Below are 15794 nucleotides of genomic sequence, written 5' to 3'. Positions count from 1 at the left end.
GACGATGACAATGATAGCGCGATGAAAAGTGTAGTAAGGATGAATCAGGGGCCATGGTAATGGTCAAAAGCATGTGATCCGTAACAATTATTGTTAAGTACAAATGGATCGATTGATTAGCATGCTCACTGTCTGGCTGAAAACCTATTGATGAACTGTGATTGAGGTCAAAGGAATCAATAGAGTAAAAGCTTGTGTAAAGGCTGAGATATAAAACATCAAGATTAAACTTGCTTACATTTTAAATGAGGTGGATTTATATATATATATATATATATATATATATATATATATATATATATATATATATATATATATATACATACATACACACACACACACACACATATGTTTTGTTTTTAAATTCAGGAATTTTATTTGCAGAGTATTTTTAGATACTGACGTTACCACTTTTTAGGCAGGTCAGAGTAGGACATCATTTTTTTGACTTTTTGCCAGATACTTCTGTTTCCTCCTCCACTCCGGAGACATTCACAGAAGTTAATTTTGATTCTAAATGGGCTGAAGGTGTAGATGTGAATGGTTTACTGTCTCTCTGCGTCTACTGTGCATCATTTCTCTCAACCCATTTCAGCTGGGATGGGCTTCAAGAAAAAGCATAGACTGGATTGGATGAACGTTGACCTGTGACAGCTCCATGGCAGCTGACAGGCAGAGATTGACTCTATATTAAGTTGTTTATTTGGTTTTTAAATGTGAAATCCACTTAAATTTACACGTAATGAGTAAAAGCAAAAATAATAATAATAAAATATAAAAGACAAAAGATAAATAAATAAATAAATGTTAAACACAGTCAAGTTGAATACCTTTTAAAATCACAGAGTTTTTCTATTTCTAATTTTGGTGATAATATTTATAAATGCTGAATCTGGTGTTTGCAGACAAAGCTCATTTCATCAGCGGACGAAGACCAAGTGCCTTCATGTGTTCTGAGGGTTGTGGGAGGGGTTGAAGGAGGAGTGTGTGTGCATGTTAGCATGTGTGTGTGTGCGCGTGTGTTTGCCTACAGAAAGAAGCAGAACAAGCTTAGTGTGTTTGGTCTGCGTGGTGGGGAGCTGTCCATTGTCACCGGTGCTGAAAGTGTATTGCTGCTTCCCCACTTAAAGGGGAACGCATTTGATAAAGAGGAGGAAAAGAAAGAGGAAGAAGAAGGACAGAAAAAGCAACGAAGAGTTCATGAGACTGCTTCATTACTGCAACCCCACAGGCTGTCCGCAGAAGGAAGTTTCATGGAAACTTGGAATGTAAGAGAATCTCTAATAAGCTGTAGTTGTCTTACTCGGACACCAAATTTTACTTCCTCAACAGACCTTCTTTCTCTCTCTCTCTTCCTCTCTTCTCTCTCTTTCTCACTCTCACTAAATGCACATCTCACTAATTTGGACACGCACAGAGGTGAGCTGGAGAAGGCAAAGAAAGAGCGGGGGAGGGAAAGCAGAGAAAAACAGAGGGAGATCACCATTCCTCCTTTCCCCTCCAGCTTAGGAAGACGAAAGGCGACGTAGTAAGCCTCTATCTTCTGCTCCTTTTGCCGGTGTTGGATACATATACTAAGAAGAAGTTGTATTGATCTGAGAGTGCTGCTACTGGTGGTGCTGACTTGGACCTGGAAACCCTGTCCTGCTCTGGCCCTGCTCAGCCTGCTGCATCCCGGGTCGCTGTCAGGATGACAGGGTGTGCAAAACGCTGCAAACAAGGTCTTGTCAAGTTTGCTGTGACCCTTCACAAACTGGTCACTGGGACTCTCATCAAAGGTACGTATGTGCTTGAGCCATGGCTATATTCCTAAGTTCTTGAATTTGCACAAGTTGCTTGCTCAGAAAGTGGGTGCTGCAGACAGTGATAGTGTTGCAGGAAAGCCTATTAGCACACAATCAGAAGTGAAAGTTCAGTCCACTTCATTGTTCATCTTCAGCTCGTGCAACTCTTTTCTTCACTCTCTGCGGTATCTACTCTTGTCTGCTATTGACCTCGTTCTGTTCAGTATGTTCTCCACAGGGGGGGGGGACTGAAAAAGACAGAGATGAAGGGAGTAAGCGACTAATAGAGAGGAGAGATAAAGTTGATACAGAACAGAGTGTGTGCGAGTGTGCTCCTGTGATAAATGTGAGTAATAAAAAGCGTCGGTGTGGCAGCGGCGGGGAAAGGAGTTGCACACACATGTCGAGAGGAAACGAAGGGCTTTACTATTGTGATTTATTAGTGGTTAATATGTGTGTATGTGCTTGCATGTTTCTTGTGTCTTCATGTTACTGGCATGATGTTTTTGTGTGTGCGCGTGTGCAGCATTAAAGCGATCCATTTTACTGCCGAAGCAGGAAAGCAGTGCAGGCAAAAGGCACACAGAGCCGTGCTTCAGAAACTGTTTGCAGCATAGCAGCTGCTTGAAGGCACACGCACAAGCCTCCTCAAATGCACACATACACACAAACACACACACACTTACTGTATAATACTCTTTGAGCCAGCTGAAATTGTTTCTGGTGGGATGGGAAATTTCTAAGAATTCAGTGAAACACATACAGTAGATGCACAATAGGCTTACTCAAATGCATGCACGCACACACTCACAAACATGTCTGTGGATGGCTCAAGCTTTCAGCCACAGTGGGTAGAATTGCCCTTGAGGTCTCACACACTCATAACGTCATGAAGGAGCTTCTGCTGAGGTTTGGTTGCATAACAAATCAGTCTTTAGAAGACAAACCAAAAGAGCAACCAGCAGCAAACATAAAGTGCTCCCCTGTCATGCTCACAGGAAATAAAATGCACACTGAGCAGAAAGTAATCACAAACATACACAAATGAGCACATATATGTAAAAAAACCAGGGAACCAGAGATCTGGCTCTGCAAAATATCAGACACATTGAGGTTCAGGCTCATACGCACACATTGTGTTAACTGAATATGAAAAGAAGATGTGATATGAAGTGGCAGATGAACACTATGAACACTGCAATACTAATTACACCTAGGCTTCGTGCTTGAGCTTTGTTTTTCTGAAATATTTTTTCTTGAGTGCTGGGATCCATTTCAGATCACTTTCACAGTCTGCATCAGAAACTGGATAGTTGTAAACTGGGCGGTTATGAAGCCATTTGGAGAAAAAGGAAAGAGAGTCTAATGTAATGCCGTCTCATTTGGCTCACTGTTTTCCTAATGGTGCTTAATTGTATCTGAAATTCTAATATTTGTTTTCTTTTTAAAGATCAGAATTTTAAATAACTGTATGTGCTGGTGATTTTAGGGTAAACTCCAGAAAACCAATGCACTGCCATTGAGGGACTTTTACTGTGTAGTAATGTCTCCTACAGTTTCTCAACTTATAAGCATCCACAGCTTGTTAGCTCCATGTGCTTATTTTCTCTTTCCTTCTTTAAGAGCAACTAATACTACCAAGAATTACAGCTGTTACCTCTGCACAAGAATGCTCCACTGATCAAAACTCATAAATTCAAAGATCAGATCAGTATTTTACTCTCCCTTAAGAATTATTCGTGATCCGTGAAGTAAAAAATATCATCTACTGAGATATTGATCCAGTCATCCATCCATGCAACCATCTGTCCATCCATAGCAGCAAAGTCCTTTTCTGTTTTTTTTTCTGAGATGCTGATGGTAAAAGGGGACTAGGGTTATTACTTTCTGCAGCCAAGAGGCCTGACAGCATTTTCAACACTTCACTGTAAGTTACAGGCTCTTTTCAGATGACCTTTAAGAGTCAGCATTTTAGGACACTTTAAGAAGACAGTAATAAGCTGCGGGGGACAGAATAGTCTGGTCCTCTCACTGGTAACATGATTTTTATATCAGTTTTTTTTTAAACCAGTAGCAGCATGGCTTTGGAAAGAGAAAATACTTCAAGTGTTTAAATGTATTGAAATGAATTGTAAACACAGGTTTGCTAAGGATTTAGCTCTGTAAAGGCTTTCATAGCAGCACTGACATCTGCAGGTACCTGTGGGAAAATACGAGTTTACGGTGGGGAGAAAATAACATTACATTAAATCGCTAAATTCATGAGTGGTTGTCTTAAGCCATCATCAAATCAGTGACAGCAAACCTCACTAAAGGAATTATGCTTCTGATGTTGCTAATCCCATTTCCCTTTTTGAAATTCATGGCACAAATGTGTTTTGTTATTCTGCAGGAAGACAGGAAAGGGACATTAAGGACTGGGATAAAATAAAATAAAATATATATGCAAATCTGTCCTTTACATCTCAGTAGGACTTTTATGACAGGCAGTGGAGCAGAATTACTTAAAAATTCTCTCTTTTACCATAAAGCTCTCTGACTAAATCAGACTCTGAGCTACACAGCAGCTGAAGTCAGGTTTCTTACTAACTAAATTATAATACCTAAAGCTTTAAGACCTGTAAACATGCTTCTGAAGAACTAAGTTTATCAAAGTCACTTAAGCTCTTTGACACGGCTGACCTTGAAATGGCAAAACATTATGCATGACGTTAAAGACATGAGATACTGCTTGTTACATTTTAGATAGATGTAAAGAAAAATCAGCTAAGAATGAATTTATGCAGTTCAAACAATTAGCAGCTCATTGTGTAAATACTTTGTTGAACATGTTTAAAGATTTATAATAATTCACATACAATTTTTTTATTTCCATAAAACCGATACAAAAAATAAAAATGTGAACATAAAATTGGAACAAAATAAAAACAGAGATCATAAAATTGGAACTAAGTTTCTGTCTGTGCACCTAATGACAGTTCAATGTGCTCCGTTTTCTTAATGGCCCTACTGGGGACTCCATTGTCCTTAGGTGGACGATGACAGTGTGACCTGGAGGGGTGTGATTGGGAAGAATAGACCACCAGATCGGAACCCGAGTCATGTTTTTTTGGCAAACCTCTGTGCTAACAACAGTTTGTCCTGCTCAAACACCAACTGTTAAGCAGAAATGTGCACTCGGCACAACGCCCAGCATCCAGTAGGCCTTTTGCAGCCAGGTGTGAAGCAGCAGGGATGAAAATCAACACCTCTAAGTTTCGGAACATCTGCACACTGGGTCGGGGCTGAGCTGCTGCCCCAAGTGAAGGAATTTGAGTATCTTGGGGTCTTGCTCATGACTGAGGGGAGAGTGGACCAGGAGATTGAAAGGGGCATCTGCAGTGATGGGGACACTCTACTGGTCTGTTTTGGTAAAAAAAAAAAAAGAGAGCCCAGAGTAAAAGCAGAGCTGTCATTTTGCTCCTGCCCCCATCCATGGCCACAATCTCTGGGTAGTGACAGAAAGAATGAAATCAAAGCTGAGGATGCCTCCTAGGTGAGGTGTTTCAGAAATGTCCTGCAGGGACAAAGCCCTGGGGCAATCACATACCATGCTGAACCCAGACAAGTGGCAGAAAATGATGGATGAATGGGTGGATAGTGTATACACTGAATATGATGATTGTAGACTGTTGGTTGTGGGTGTGGAGCTACTGCAGGTGGGGAGTGGGCAGCTAGGTGAAAAATATGAAGTGCGATAAAATTGTTGTTTTTTTTAAGGTAAAGGTATTTTTTAAAAATTCAATACTGTCACCCTTTAAACTTAATTCAACTATTTTGTTAGTAAGTCATAACAACTGTGTAGTCTCCAGAGAAAGAACAATAAGAGGGAATCATTTAACATCATTAATCATTTAACTATTTGCAGACCAAATTATTTAAAAAGTTTCTATTTCTCAAATTCTACTAAAAAACATGCTAACTGGGTTGCTCCAGCGAGTTTAGAAACTTTAATATATCTCTGATGCTGCCTGTCTCGTTTTAGCCAGAGTCCTTTATCTTCGGTGTTTCTTGTCAGTTTAAAAAAAAAGTGTCTAAATAACATTAAAAAAAAATTAGAAATTAAAAAAAACATACTAGTTGAATTTTCTGCTTCCCAGAAATCTCAGCCTCTCTCAAGTTCTGCTTTTTTCTTCTAGCTGCAGGCTGTAAAGACTAAATCCCTTTCATCACTTTGGTTTCCCTCTCAGTTCATCTCTGCCTGTCAGTCACTTTCTGCATTGCCTTAGCAGTAAACTTCTCTTCTGCTTCCTGTCATCTCTGAAAACCCTGTAAACATCCTGCCAAGCAGCTCCAGGCTGTAAACAGCCTGCTTGATTTCACTTTTTCTTTTCATGCAGCCTGCCCTCTGGTGCTTCCTCCTGGCATACAAAAGCAACCTGCCTGGATGTAGAAATGTGCGCTCGGCTGTGGTCTGGGCAAATGCGATGGCACCTGATGGGAATCATCAGCAAACAAAACCCTGTTTGGCTGAAAATCCCCAGCCACGCAGAGAAAATACTACTAAAAAATCTCTTCTTATCTGCAGGCTGAATAAGGCAAGAACCCCTGAAACTACTTGCTTCTCACAATAAATTGAGCCCAATTCGTGACCTGAATCCAGTCTTTCTTTATGTGCTTTAGAAACAGGAGGAGAAAAAGATGTTGGTGTTCACTAATGAGAACAACCCAGCATGATTTTTAGTACCCCAATTATAAATGGCTAATAATATTAGGTGACGAAGACCAGAAATGACCTTTTAAAGAGAACTATGTATTCATGTTGTTGAGAATAGATTCCTTCATATAGATCAGAGTTAAAGAGAATATAGTTTGTGATTTCTTTCAACATTATAATATTGCGGTTAATGAGTGTAAGAATACAAAATAGAAAATAGGCCTGGGATGGGAACAAAGAACTGAGGTACAGGGCAGGAGGACAATCAACCCCCACCCCCAGGAGACTAGCAAGAGTTACTGAGGGTGAGGAGCAGACAAAGGGCAAACGGGCACTACCATAAAAGGAGATGGGGGTCAGGGTGTCAGCACCCTTGGCCACTGTACTAGTGTATTTCCATTGTGGGGGTGTTTACTGTATAGGGGGGAGGAGACCAGAGGTTATAACTGTAACTGTTGTGTGGAGTTCTTTAGATCAGCCTTTAGCATAGGAATGCAGTGTGCTGATCTCCAGATGCACCTCTAAGAATAATGAGTAATAAAATGATTGTGTAAAACATGGCAGCATCTTAGCGTGATCTCTACCAGGACCAAAAGAATCGCAGAGACCAGTGTTGTCTCAACAATGTTTATGAGTAATATCCATATGTTGTATTTGTGTTTATCAGACTGGACAGCAGAGGGCATCAGGTTACTCTTTCTCTCTTTCCTTTCCAGATTACTGTAACCACACATTCCCACATTTTCAGAGCAGATTAGAGAAAAATGTAGTGTTTAAAGCTTTAAATATTCACTATCTCAAAGTGCTGGCACACGAGGCAGCTTTTCCTTTGATGGCTGATGCATGATGGACAGCAAGGCGGATTTTCAGACTCAGGGTTCACAGTTGTCAGCCACAGTGACCTAGCTGTGCATTCCTCATAAGTACTTAATGAAATATTCACTAACTCCTCTTTTTTTCCATCAGATATTTGCTCCAGGCTCCCTCTTGCTTTGAGTCGGGGGTGGTGGTGGTGGGGGGGCGGGGGGTTGGCGACTTGGCTCGTATTTGTATTCAGAAAAGAGGAGGAAAGAGTAAATAAGAACAAAGAGCAAGGAGGAAAGACAAATGAGAAGATGGATGAGGGTGTGCACATGATTGCACATTTTTGCACATATGCTCTGAGTTGGATATTGATGTGTGTGTGCTATTATCTCATTGAGTGTGCTCGACAACTGCGTGTGTGTGTGTGTGCGCGTGCTGCTTAGCTCCAAAATGCTGTCATATCACTTTTAATGTGCCATAGGGGACACGGCGAATATTTAATACAAAATATAATGCATAATAATTTTTATGAAAAAGGCTCTCTGAGGTGGGGACGCCACTCTCCCCCCCTAAACGCTGTAATCAATCCCCAAGCTGCATACAATTAACACCTCCATCACTTTCATCTGCAGTGAGGAAGGGAACGAGACACAGAAGGGGAGAGTCAATAGAGTTGTTTGCATTCAGTTCACATAAACCACTGGGGCACTGATGAAGTAAAGAAATAAGACCTGATTCCCTTCAACAAAAATGTCAATTTTATATTTATTTACAGATGAATACACTCATCTGCTAACTATCTGCTTCCAGGAATAGCAGGCCGGCTAGTGAAGGCTGAATGTGTCTGAGAACAGTAACACCCACAGGCAAGGTGACGCTGTCTGCAAAACATTTATGGCAAATGAAGCAGAAAATATTTCAGCCAAGCTTAAGAGTAAATGGATAAACAGCTTTTGTGTTAGTGCGTCTCTCAGTGTTAATGTCCTGTGCAACTTCACGTCAAGCTGCACAGAGCTTAAAGAGCCCTCGGAAATGTGTCATCTGTGTATCGACCCGGGGGGAAGAAGGTTAGATGGTGTTTTTCACGTTCTGACAGGCGACATAAAGTTTGTGTGTGGCGTATGGCGGTGAATTGTTTTGAGAGATGCACTGTGGGACAGAAAAACAGCAGCCATGGCCTTGAGGAGAGGCTGTTGTGATGGAGAGAGTCTAAAAGCAGCAAAGATTCACCAACATGGGCTCTTGTTGTTTTCAAACAGTACAACGCGGTTACAGCTGTTTTTAGGCTAAAATATACATTGTTTTTGTTACACATACATGTTTAAGATCATCAAATACATTTTAATATTAGGCAAAGATAACCAGAGTAAATAGAAAAAACTTCAAAATCATTATTTTGTTTTTTAGAGCCATTCAAAGGTGATGTTTTGATATTGATTGTGATGAGCTGGGGTGCTAGTAAGCACGATTACTGAGATTAACAGCACGGTTTAGATAACTTATCGTTCAATCAGATAAAAAGTATTTGGACAGTTGCCTCTGCACACCACTACAGAGGATTTTAACTCCCATAATCAAGATGGGATTTAATTGCAGACTTTCAGCTCTAACTCAAGGGGATTAACAAAAGTATTGCATTAATTATTTAGGAAGGCAGTCATTTTTATACATAGCTTTCCATTTTCAGAGGTTTAAAAGTAACTGGACATATGACTAAAAAAACAGTTTCACATCCAGGTGAGGCCATGACTAATTACACAGATAAAGCTTCTGGAGTTGAGTTTAATTGTTGAATTGGCAGCTATTCACTGGAGCGCGCAATAGGAGCTCTTAAGACATGTCGATGCAATGAAGGAGGCCTTCGACGTGTTGAAAAACCAAAACAGTTTGGTAAATTCTTAAACAATAAATGTACTGGCTGGCTCAACAGCACTTGTGGAAAAACCATGGGGGAAAAAAGATAGGTTCAAGGTTCTTTATTTGTCACATGCATAGTTATACAAGTATAACACACAGTGAAATGTAGCCTGACACGCTCCTTGACATGTGCAAAAAAATTGGGGGGGGGGGGGAAGAACATTATATATATATATATATATATATATATATATATATATATATATATATATATATATATATATATATATATATATAGTATATACATTGGGTGAATGTGCAGTAGTAGCAGCAAGCAGGTGAATTCTGTACATTAATATGAATAGACATCTGACTGTTTTACAGGATAGACAATATAAACATATTTAAAATTAAAGGAATTGAAATGTACATTGTGCCTTGGTTTAGTGTCTGGAAGAGTCCTGTCTCAGTCAATTATAGATGATGTGAGAGGATGACAGGAATAAGAAAATGTAGTCAATTCAAGAACACTCTTGAGGAGGTAGGCGCATGATTGCCAAGGTCTGCTACGAAGAGATCAGTTCATGAATGGAAATATGGTGTAGCAGCCCTTGGCATCAAGAACGACAGAAGAGTCTCTAACGGGTGCAGCCATTTATTTCCTCACCACACACGGCTCATTCTCTGGACGTTGAGCACCGTGAAAACTATAAAATAAGAAAAAATTGATACCCGTACAGTACCCTTTGAACTATAACAATGAGCTTAAGTTAATTCAGGCAAGTTCAAACAAGTAATTCTGAGATATACAGTCACAGATTAAATAAAACAAAAGGGGTTACTTCAAACAGCATCAAGGGATTACACAGTTCAGTTAAATAAAATATAACAACAGATCATCTCTCATCACATACCTCAGTCCGCTTGCCAAGGGTGCAAAACTCCGGTAAACACTTAAACACTTCGGCCCGTTTCTCATGGGGTGCTGCTAGCTTGCATGACACACATGTCTAGCTAAAAAATAGCACATGGATGTAAGTAATGTAAATAAAGAATAAAAGGGTTTTCAGATAGCTCACAATACAAACGCAGCAACATACCTTACATTAGAAACACACTTATCATACTTATCAAAGTATTATCGTAACTTACATGGACTTTGTACAACTTATTCCTGCCGCGACAGACTGCTCTATACGCGTTACGGGGCATGCCTCTGATCACATCTGTCCTTAGTGCGACTGCGCATACAGTTCCGACAACCCCCGCAAGGATGACTTATGGTACAGATCAGCGGTTCATTACACTCCCACCAATCATGCTATGATTTACAAACTAGCTAATCATACATGATTTGAACAACAACAAAATGAGACCACTTCAACCAATATACAGGTGTACAAACATCATAGAGCAGGTGCCCCCTGGACTGTTACATTGTTTATGTCAGTATGTCAGTTCCTCTCAGATAATAACATGGTTGTTATTATTCTCTTTCAACAAGAACCACCAGTTTTTGAATAGGCCGCTCGATGATGGGGGGCTTGAAGGCACGGTCCTGTTTCTTGGTCTGACTTTGGACTCCTACTTGAACTTTGACCCGACGGACTAAACCATCATCGCCTTCGATAGTTTCAACGATACGCCCCAGTTGCCACTGACACCTTGGTAACATATCTTCCTTGATGATAACAATGTCATTCACTTTTAGATTACGGCGGGTTTTGTGCCACTTCTGTCTTGTGGAGACATTCATGAGGTATTCTCTTTTCCACCTACCCCAGAACTGCTCAGTTAAGTATTGTACTCTACGCCACCTCTTCGCTGCATACAAGTCTTCTCTCACAAATTTCCCAGGTGGTGGTAGACCAACTTTGGACTTCATCAGTATAAGATGGTTCGGAGTAAGAGGTTCAGGTGCCTTTGGGTCACAGATACTGCCCACAGTCAAGGGGCGGCTATTTACAATAGCCATGGCCTCATAAAACAAAGTTCTAAGAGAGGCATCGTCTAGTCTTCCTGCACACTGAGCAGTAGTGGCATTTAGCACATTACGAATGGTCCTAATTTGGCGTTCCCAGATGCCACCAGCATGACTTGCAGAAGGAGCATTGAAAACAAACTCACACTGTTTGTCTGCCAGGAAAGCCTCCAGTGCCTGCATGTCACATTGTTTGAGAGCCTCTCTGAACTCATTTCTGGCTCCTACAAAGTTTGTGCCTTGGTCACAGCGGAGTTGGCAAACAGCTCCTCTGAGGCTGATGAAGCATCTAAGGGCATTGATGAATGCATCTGTTGATAGGTCTTCTAGCATCTCGATATGAACAGCACGTGAAGACAGGCATGTAAAGATAAGCCCATACCTTTTGTACTCCTTACGGCCCCGCTTGATGGAAAATGGACCAAAGCAATCCATACCAGAGTACGAGAAAGGAGCGGAGGCTTCAGTCCTTTCTTTCGGGAGCTCTGCCATGCGTTGCTCCTCGGTGGGGCGCCGAAGTTTTCGACATTGCACACATTTATGTATTAACTTGGCAACTGCTTTGCTTCCCCCAAGCACCCAAAACCCATTTGCTCTGAGTTCTGCTAGGGTTTGACTGCGACCCTGATGACAGATGGTGGCATGGTAATGAGACAGTATTAGTCTTGTAATGTGACTTTCCTTTGGAAGGATAACCGGGTGTTTTAGTTCTCGACTGAGCGTTGCCTTTGTCAGTCTTCCACCTACACGAAGAAGTCCTTCATCTAAGATGGGATCAAGACAACTTAGGGGGCTAGAGCATGGAAGAGAGTTGCCCTTCTGAAGTGTCTTTATGTCTTGCAAAAAGGCTTGTCGCTGAACCAGACTGATTACTAGTTCACAAGCTTTTCTCCTTTCCTCTACCGTCACAATGCTACTGACACGATCTGACTTCATGCCTAGTCTCTTAATTCTTGCAACTATGATGAGCGTTGTCCAGCTGGAAAAGCGGCTTAGACGGTTCAGAATGTCATTTTGCTCATTGGCATGGGTGGCAAAGGTTTTCACCGATTTAACTTCAGGGTCACAGACTAGCAAATCTGGTGAAAAATGTAGTGTTGGGTGTATCTCAGGTTTCCATAGAAATTTAGGACCCGATAACCAGTTCGTTGACAGAATGTCCCCTGCACATAGACCTCTCGAAGCGTGGTCAGCTGGGTTTTCTGCCGTATCCACATAGTGCCACTGAGCAGGGTTTGTGGTTTCTCGGATTAGCTGAACACGATTTGCGACAAACACATGGAATCGCCGTGCCTCATTGCTGATGTAGGCCAATACAACTTGGGAATCAGTCCAAAAGAATTCCTCGTCAATCTGCATGCCGAGCTCTGTTTTTAACATGACGCTTAGCCTTGCGGAGATTACTGCAGCCGAAAGCTCCAGCCTTGGGATGCTCATGAGCTTTGTTGGTGCGACTCTTGCTTTGGCTAACACAAGGCTACAGTGTACTTCATCCTTTCCATTCTTGTATCTGAGGTAGGAACATGCACCATAACCTATGTTACTGGCATCTGAAAAGTGATGCAGTTCCACCCTCACTATGTTGCCAAAGTCTGGAGGATGGTAGCATCTGGGTATCGCTATTTCCTTTAGCCTGTGTAGATCCCTTTTCCATTGCTCCCACCGTGCATGTAGGCTATCGGGAAGCTGATCATCCCAACCTACGCCCATGCGACACAGCTCCTGGAGAATACATTTACCACTCAGGATAAAGGGAGCTACAAGACCCAGAGGGTCGTAGAGGGAGGAGACAGCGGACAGGATTCCACGACGAGTTGAGGGTTGGTCCCTTTTGTCAATGTTGAAGCTGAAGGTGTCACTTTCTATTGACCACTGAATGCCAAGTACGTGACCCTCCGCTGTTGAATCCAGGCTAAGGTTGAGAGGTCCGGTGGTTACTGCCCTTTCTGAAGGCGCAACACCACATAGCGCCTCCACCTTGTTCGAGTTAAATTTGTGCAAGTGTAAACCTCCAGTCTTACACAGCTGCTGTGCATTGATAATCAGGTCTGTAGCTTTTGTGACTGATGGGACGCTAGTCAGTCCATCATCAACGTAAAAGTTCTTTTCAATGAAAGCAGCAGCCGAAGGATAATCGGCTTCGCATTGCTGTGCAAGATATTTAAGGCCGAAATTGGCACACCCTGGAGAGGAACCAGCACCGAAAAGGTGCACCGCCATTCTATACTCTTGGGGTTCTGTTTCCAGCTGACCGCCCTTCCACCATAGGAACCTCAGGTAGTTCCGCATGTTGGGTGGAACATAGAACTGATGGAACATTTTTTCAATGTCGCAGGTGATGGCTACTGCTTCCCTCCTAAAGCGGCAGAGAACTCCTACTAGAGAGTTTATCAGATCAGGGCCAGTCAATAAGGTGTCATTCAGAGAGATGCCCAGAAACTTGGCTGAACAGTCGAAGACCACCCTAAGTTTATCTGGTTTCCTAGGATGGTACACCCCATGATGTGGGATGTACCAAATTGTCTCTCCCTCATGTGCTGGGGGGGCTGGTTCTGCAACACCTTTGCTGATGGTTTCCTCCATGAATGCTGTGTAATGGTCATGGTACTGCCTGTTGGACCTTAACTTCCTCTTGAGGTGTTGCAAACGAGCTTCAGCCAGTCGCTTGTTGTTTGGCAGCATAGGTGGAGAGCTGCCCTTGAAAGGAAGTGGCATCTCATAGTGTCCATCCTTCCTTTTTGTGATTGTGCTGCTGAGGAGTTTTACAAAATGAACATCATCTTGAGAAACATATTTATCTTGATAGTTTCTTTCGCTGAAATCCATTTCTAGGACCTTCAACACATCATTGACCGGAGGCAATGGCATTTCCTTTACTGCCACTCTGTGTACAAAGCTTTGATGTTCCTTTCTATCAAGATATGGATTTGCTGATCCTATGATGCTCCAGCCAAGCACGGTTCTTTGAGCAAATGGATGGTTTTCTGACCCTACAATGACTTCTAGAGGGGCCAGTGCTGATGGGCAATCATAGCCAATCAGCAATCCCACTTCACAGTCTTGAAGTGGCTGCAGCTTGTTTGCCAGTTGCCTCAGATGTGGCCACTGAAGTGCGGTGTCCTTTGTAGGAATGTGAGACTTATCGACTGGGATGAAATCCCTTGTATATGCCTGGCGTAGCTGAACATGCAACTCACTATGGAGCCCACGAACTTGCAATCCACAAGCCACTTTGCTAGCTATGACTGTGTCTACTGCTGTCATTGTACTGAGCCTTAATTGCACTGGCTGAGTCTTCACATTTAGTGCAGAGACCAGATCTCCCAAGATGAAAGTTGAATCGCTCTGTGTCGAGCAGAGCATATGTGAGAATCTCACTGTGGGGGTCTTCTGCCAATGACACAAAAACTGGAACAATGCTAGACGTAGCTGAGGAGTATCTTGTCAATGTGTGTGACATGACATTGCGGACTTCCTTTGTCTCATTTCCTGCAGATGGTGAATCACTGTTTAACATTTCACTGGCTCCCTCAATTCTCTCTATGTGCAAGCAAGTTGGATGATTTCGACCACATATAGTGCATGTGTGCCTTCTTTTGCATTCTTTACTAGTGTGACCCTTTCTTAAACAGCCAAAGCAAAGACGGTTTTCACGAATGAAAGCTCTCTTTTCATCAGGAAGCCTTGTGGCAAAGGTTGGGCACTTGGCGACACCGTGTGTTTCATCGTTGCAGACGAAGCATGGTGGTCTTGGCTTTGAAATTAAGGTCCCTGGTTTACCTGCAGAGTGCTTAGCTTGAGCATTGGTGCTGAGTGCCTTGGTTCTCTTAGGAAGCCTTTCATCTGTAACTTTAGTGGTTAATAAGAAGGGAGAAGCAATGGGGTTGCAGGCTATTCTAGCTTCCCTTTGTAGAAATCTGGTGAAATGAGCAAATGGTGGATACTCTTGACATCTGTCTAGTTCATCCACAACAACACGACCCCATCTGCGTACCAGCCATTCGGGCAGTTTTTTGAGAAGTTTATGATTTTCTTCACAATCATTTAGAATTGCCAGCCCTTTAACATGAGGGATGGCCTCGGCACAACTTTGAAGGAAATCTGAAAACTCTCTGAGGGCTACTGGGTCATTGGGAGCTATTTTTGGCCATTTCATCAGTTTATCCCTGAAAGCCTTTTGGACGACAAATGAACTTCCATACCTCTCCTGAAGAATCTCCCAGGCACCCTGATATGCATCTTCTGAGTTTCGATAGAAGAATCCTTCGACCGCCTTCCGTGCCTCACCAGCAAGATAACTTTTCAAGTACAACATTTTTTCGCCTGCGGGGAGGGGTTTGTGGCCAATCAATGCCATAAAGGATATCTTCCAGTCTATAAACTTTAAAGGGTTACCAGTGAACACTGTGGGTTCAGGTGCAGGCAGACGGTTGGAGACGAACAAGCTTGCAAGCTCCTGTGTTAAGCTGACCTCCTGTTGCCTTTGCAAAATCTCAGGTGGTGCACACTGAGGTCGAAATGATTCAGCCTGTGGATTCAATGGATTCTGAGATTCAATGATTTGGCTATCAAGTTGTGATTTGTCATCTGCTTCATACTTAAGGCTTTCCAATCCATCGTAGTTGTTGTAAGCTCTCACTCTGGCTGCTGCTACTTTTACCTCATTTTCTGC

The 15794-nt window shown here is 42.2% G+C and overlaps 2 protein-coding genes across 3 annotated transcripts in view; one reads left to right on the top strand and one right to left on the bottom strand.

Moving 5' to 3' along the window:
• The first annotated feature begins 1403 nt into the window (after positions 1 to 1403).
• Positions 1404 to 15794, top strand: part of kcnip1a (Kv channel interacting protein 1 a) — a 66558-nt gene continuing 52167 nt past the window's right edge. The window contains exon 1 of the mRNA XM_085429852.1: positions 1404 to 1778. Coding sequence (XP_085285978.1) covers positions 1691 to 1778 — 88 coding nt within the window. The 5' untranslated portion in view covers positions 1404 to 1690. The remainder of the gene's footprint in view (positions 1779 to 15794) is intronic.
• On the bottom strand, positions 9781 to 12070 carry LOC146717714 (uncharacterized). Of its 2 annotated transcripts, none has more exons than XM_085429830.1 (2): positions 10056 to 12070; positions 9781 to 9848 (listed from the first exon to the last, which is right to left on the bottom strand). In XM_085429830.1, exon 1 carries the CDS (start codon positions 12056 to 12058, stop codon positions 10628 to 10630), a length of 1431 nt encoding a protein of 476 aa, XP_085285956.1. In that variant the 5' UTR covers positions 12059 to 12070; the 3' UTR covers positions 9781 to 9848; positions 10056 to 10627. The 2 variants fall into 2 exon arrangements, with proteins under 2 accessions (XP_085285956.1, XP_085285948.1); XM_085429822.1 differs by having other exon boundaries at positions 9781 to 10155; positions 10294 to 12070.

The sequence above is a fragment of the Copadichromis virginalis genome, linkage group LG2 (genome assembly GCF_057382275.1).
Source record: "Copadichromis virginalis isolate Kocher_CV1m ecotype Utaka linkage group LG2, C_Virginalis_male_GT1.1, whole genome shotgun sequence".
Taxonomy (NCBI): Eukaryota; Metazoa; Chordata; class Actinopteri; order Cichliformes; family Cichlidae; genus Copadichromis; species Copadichromis virginalis.
Note: the sequence above shows the minus strand (reverse complement) of the source record. Positions and strands in the feature narration are given on the sequence as shown.

Excerpts from the sequence above, each read along its gene's own strand:
- LOC146717714 (XM_085429830.1), bottom strand. The coding sequence starts at position 12,058 with ATGAAGTCAGATCGTGTCAGTAGCATTGTGACGGTAGAGGAAAGGAGA.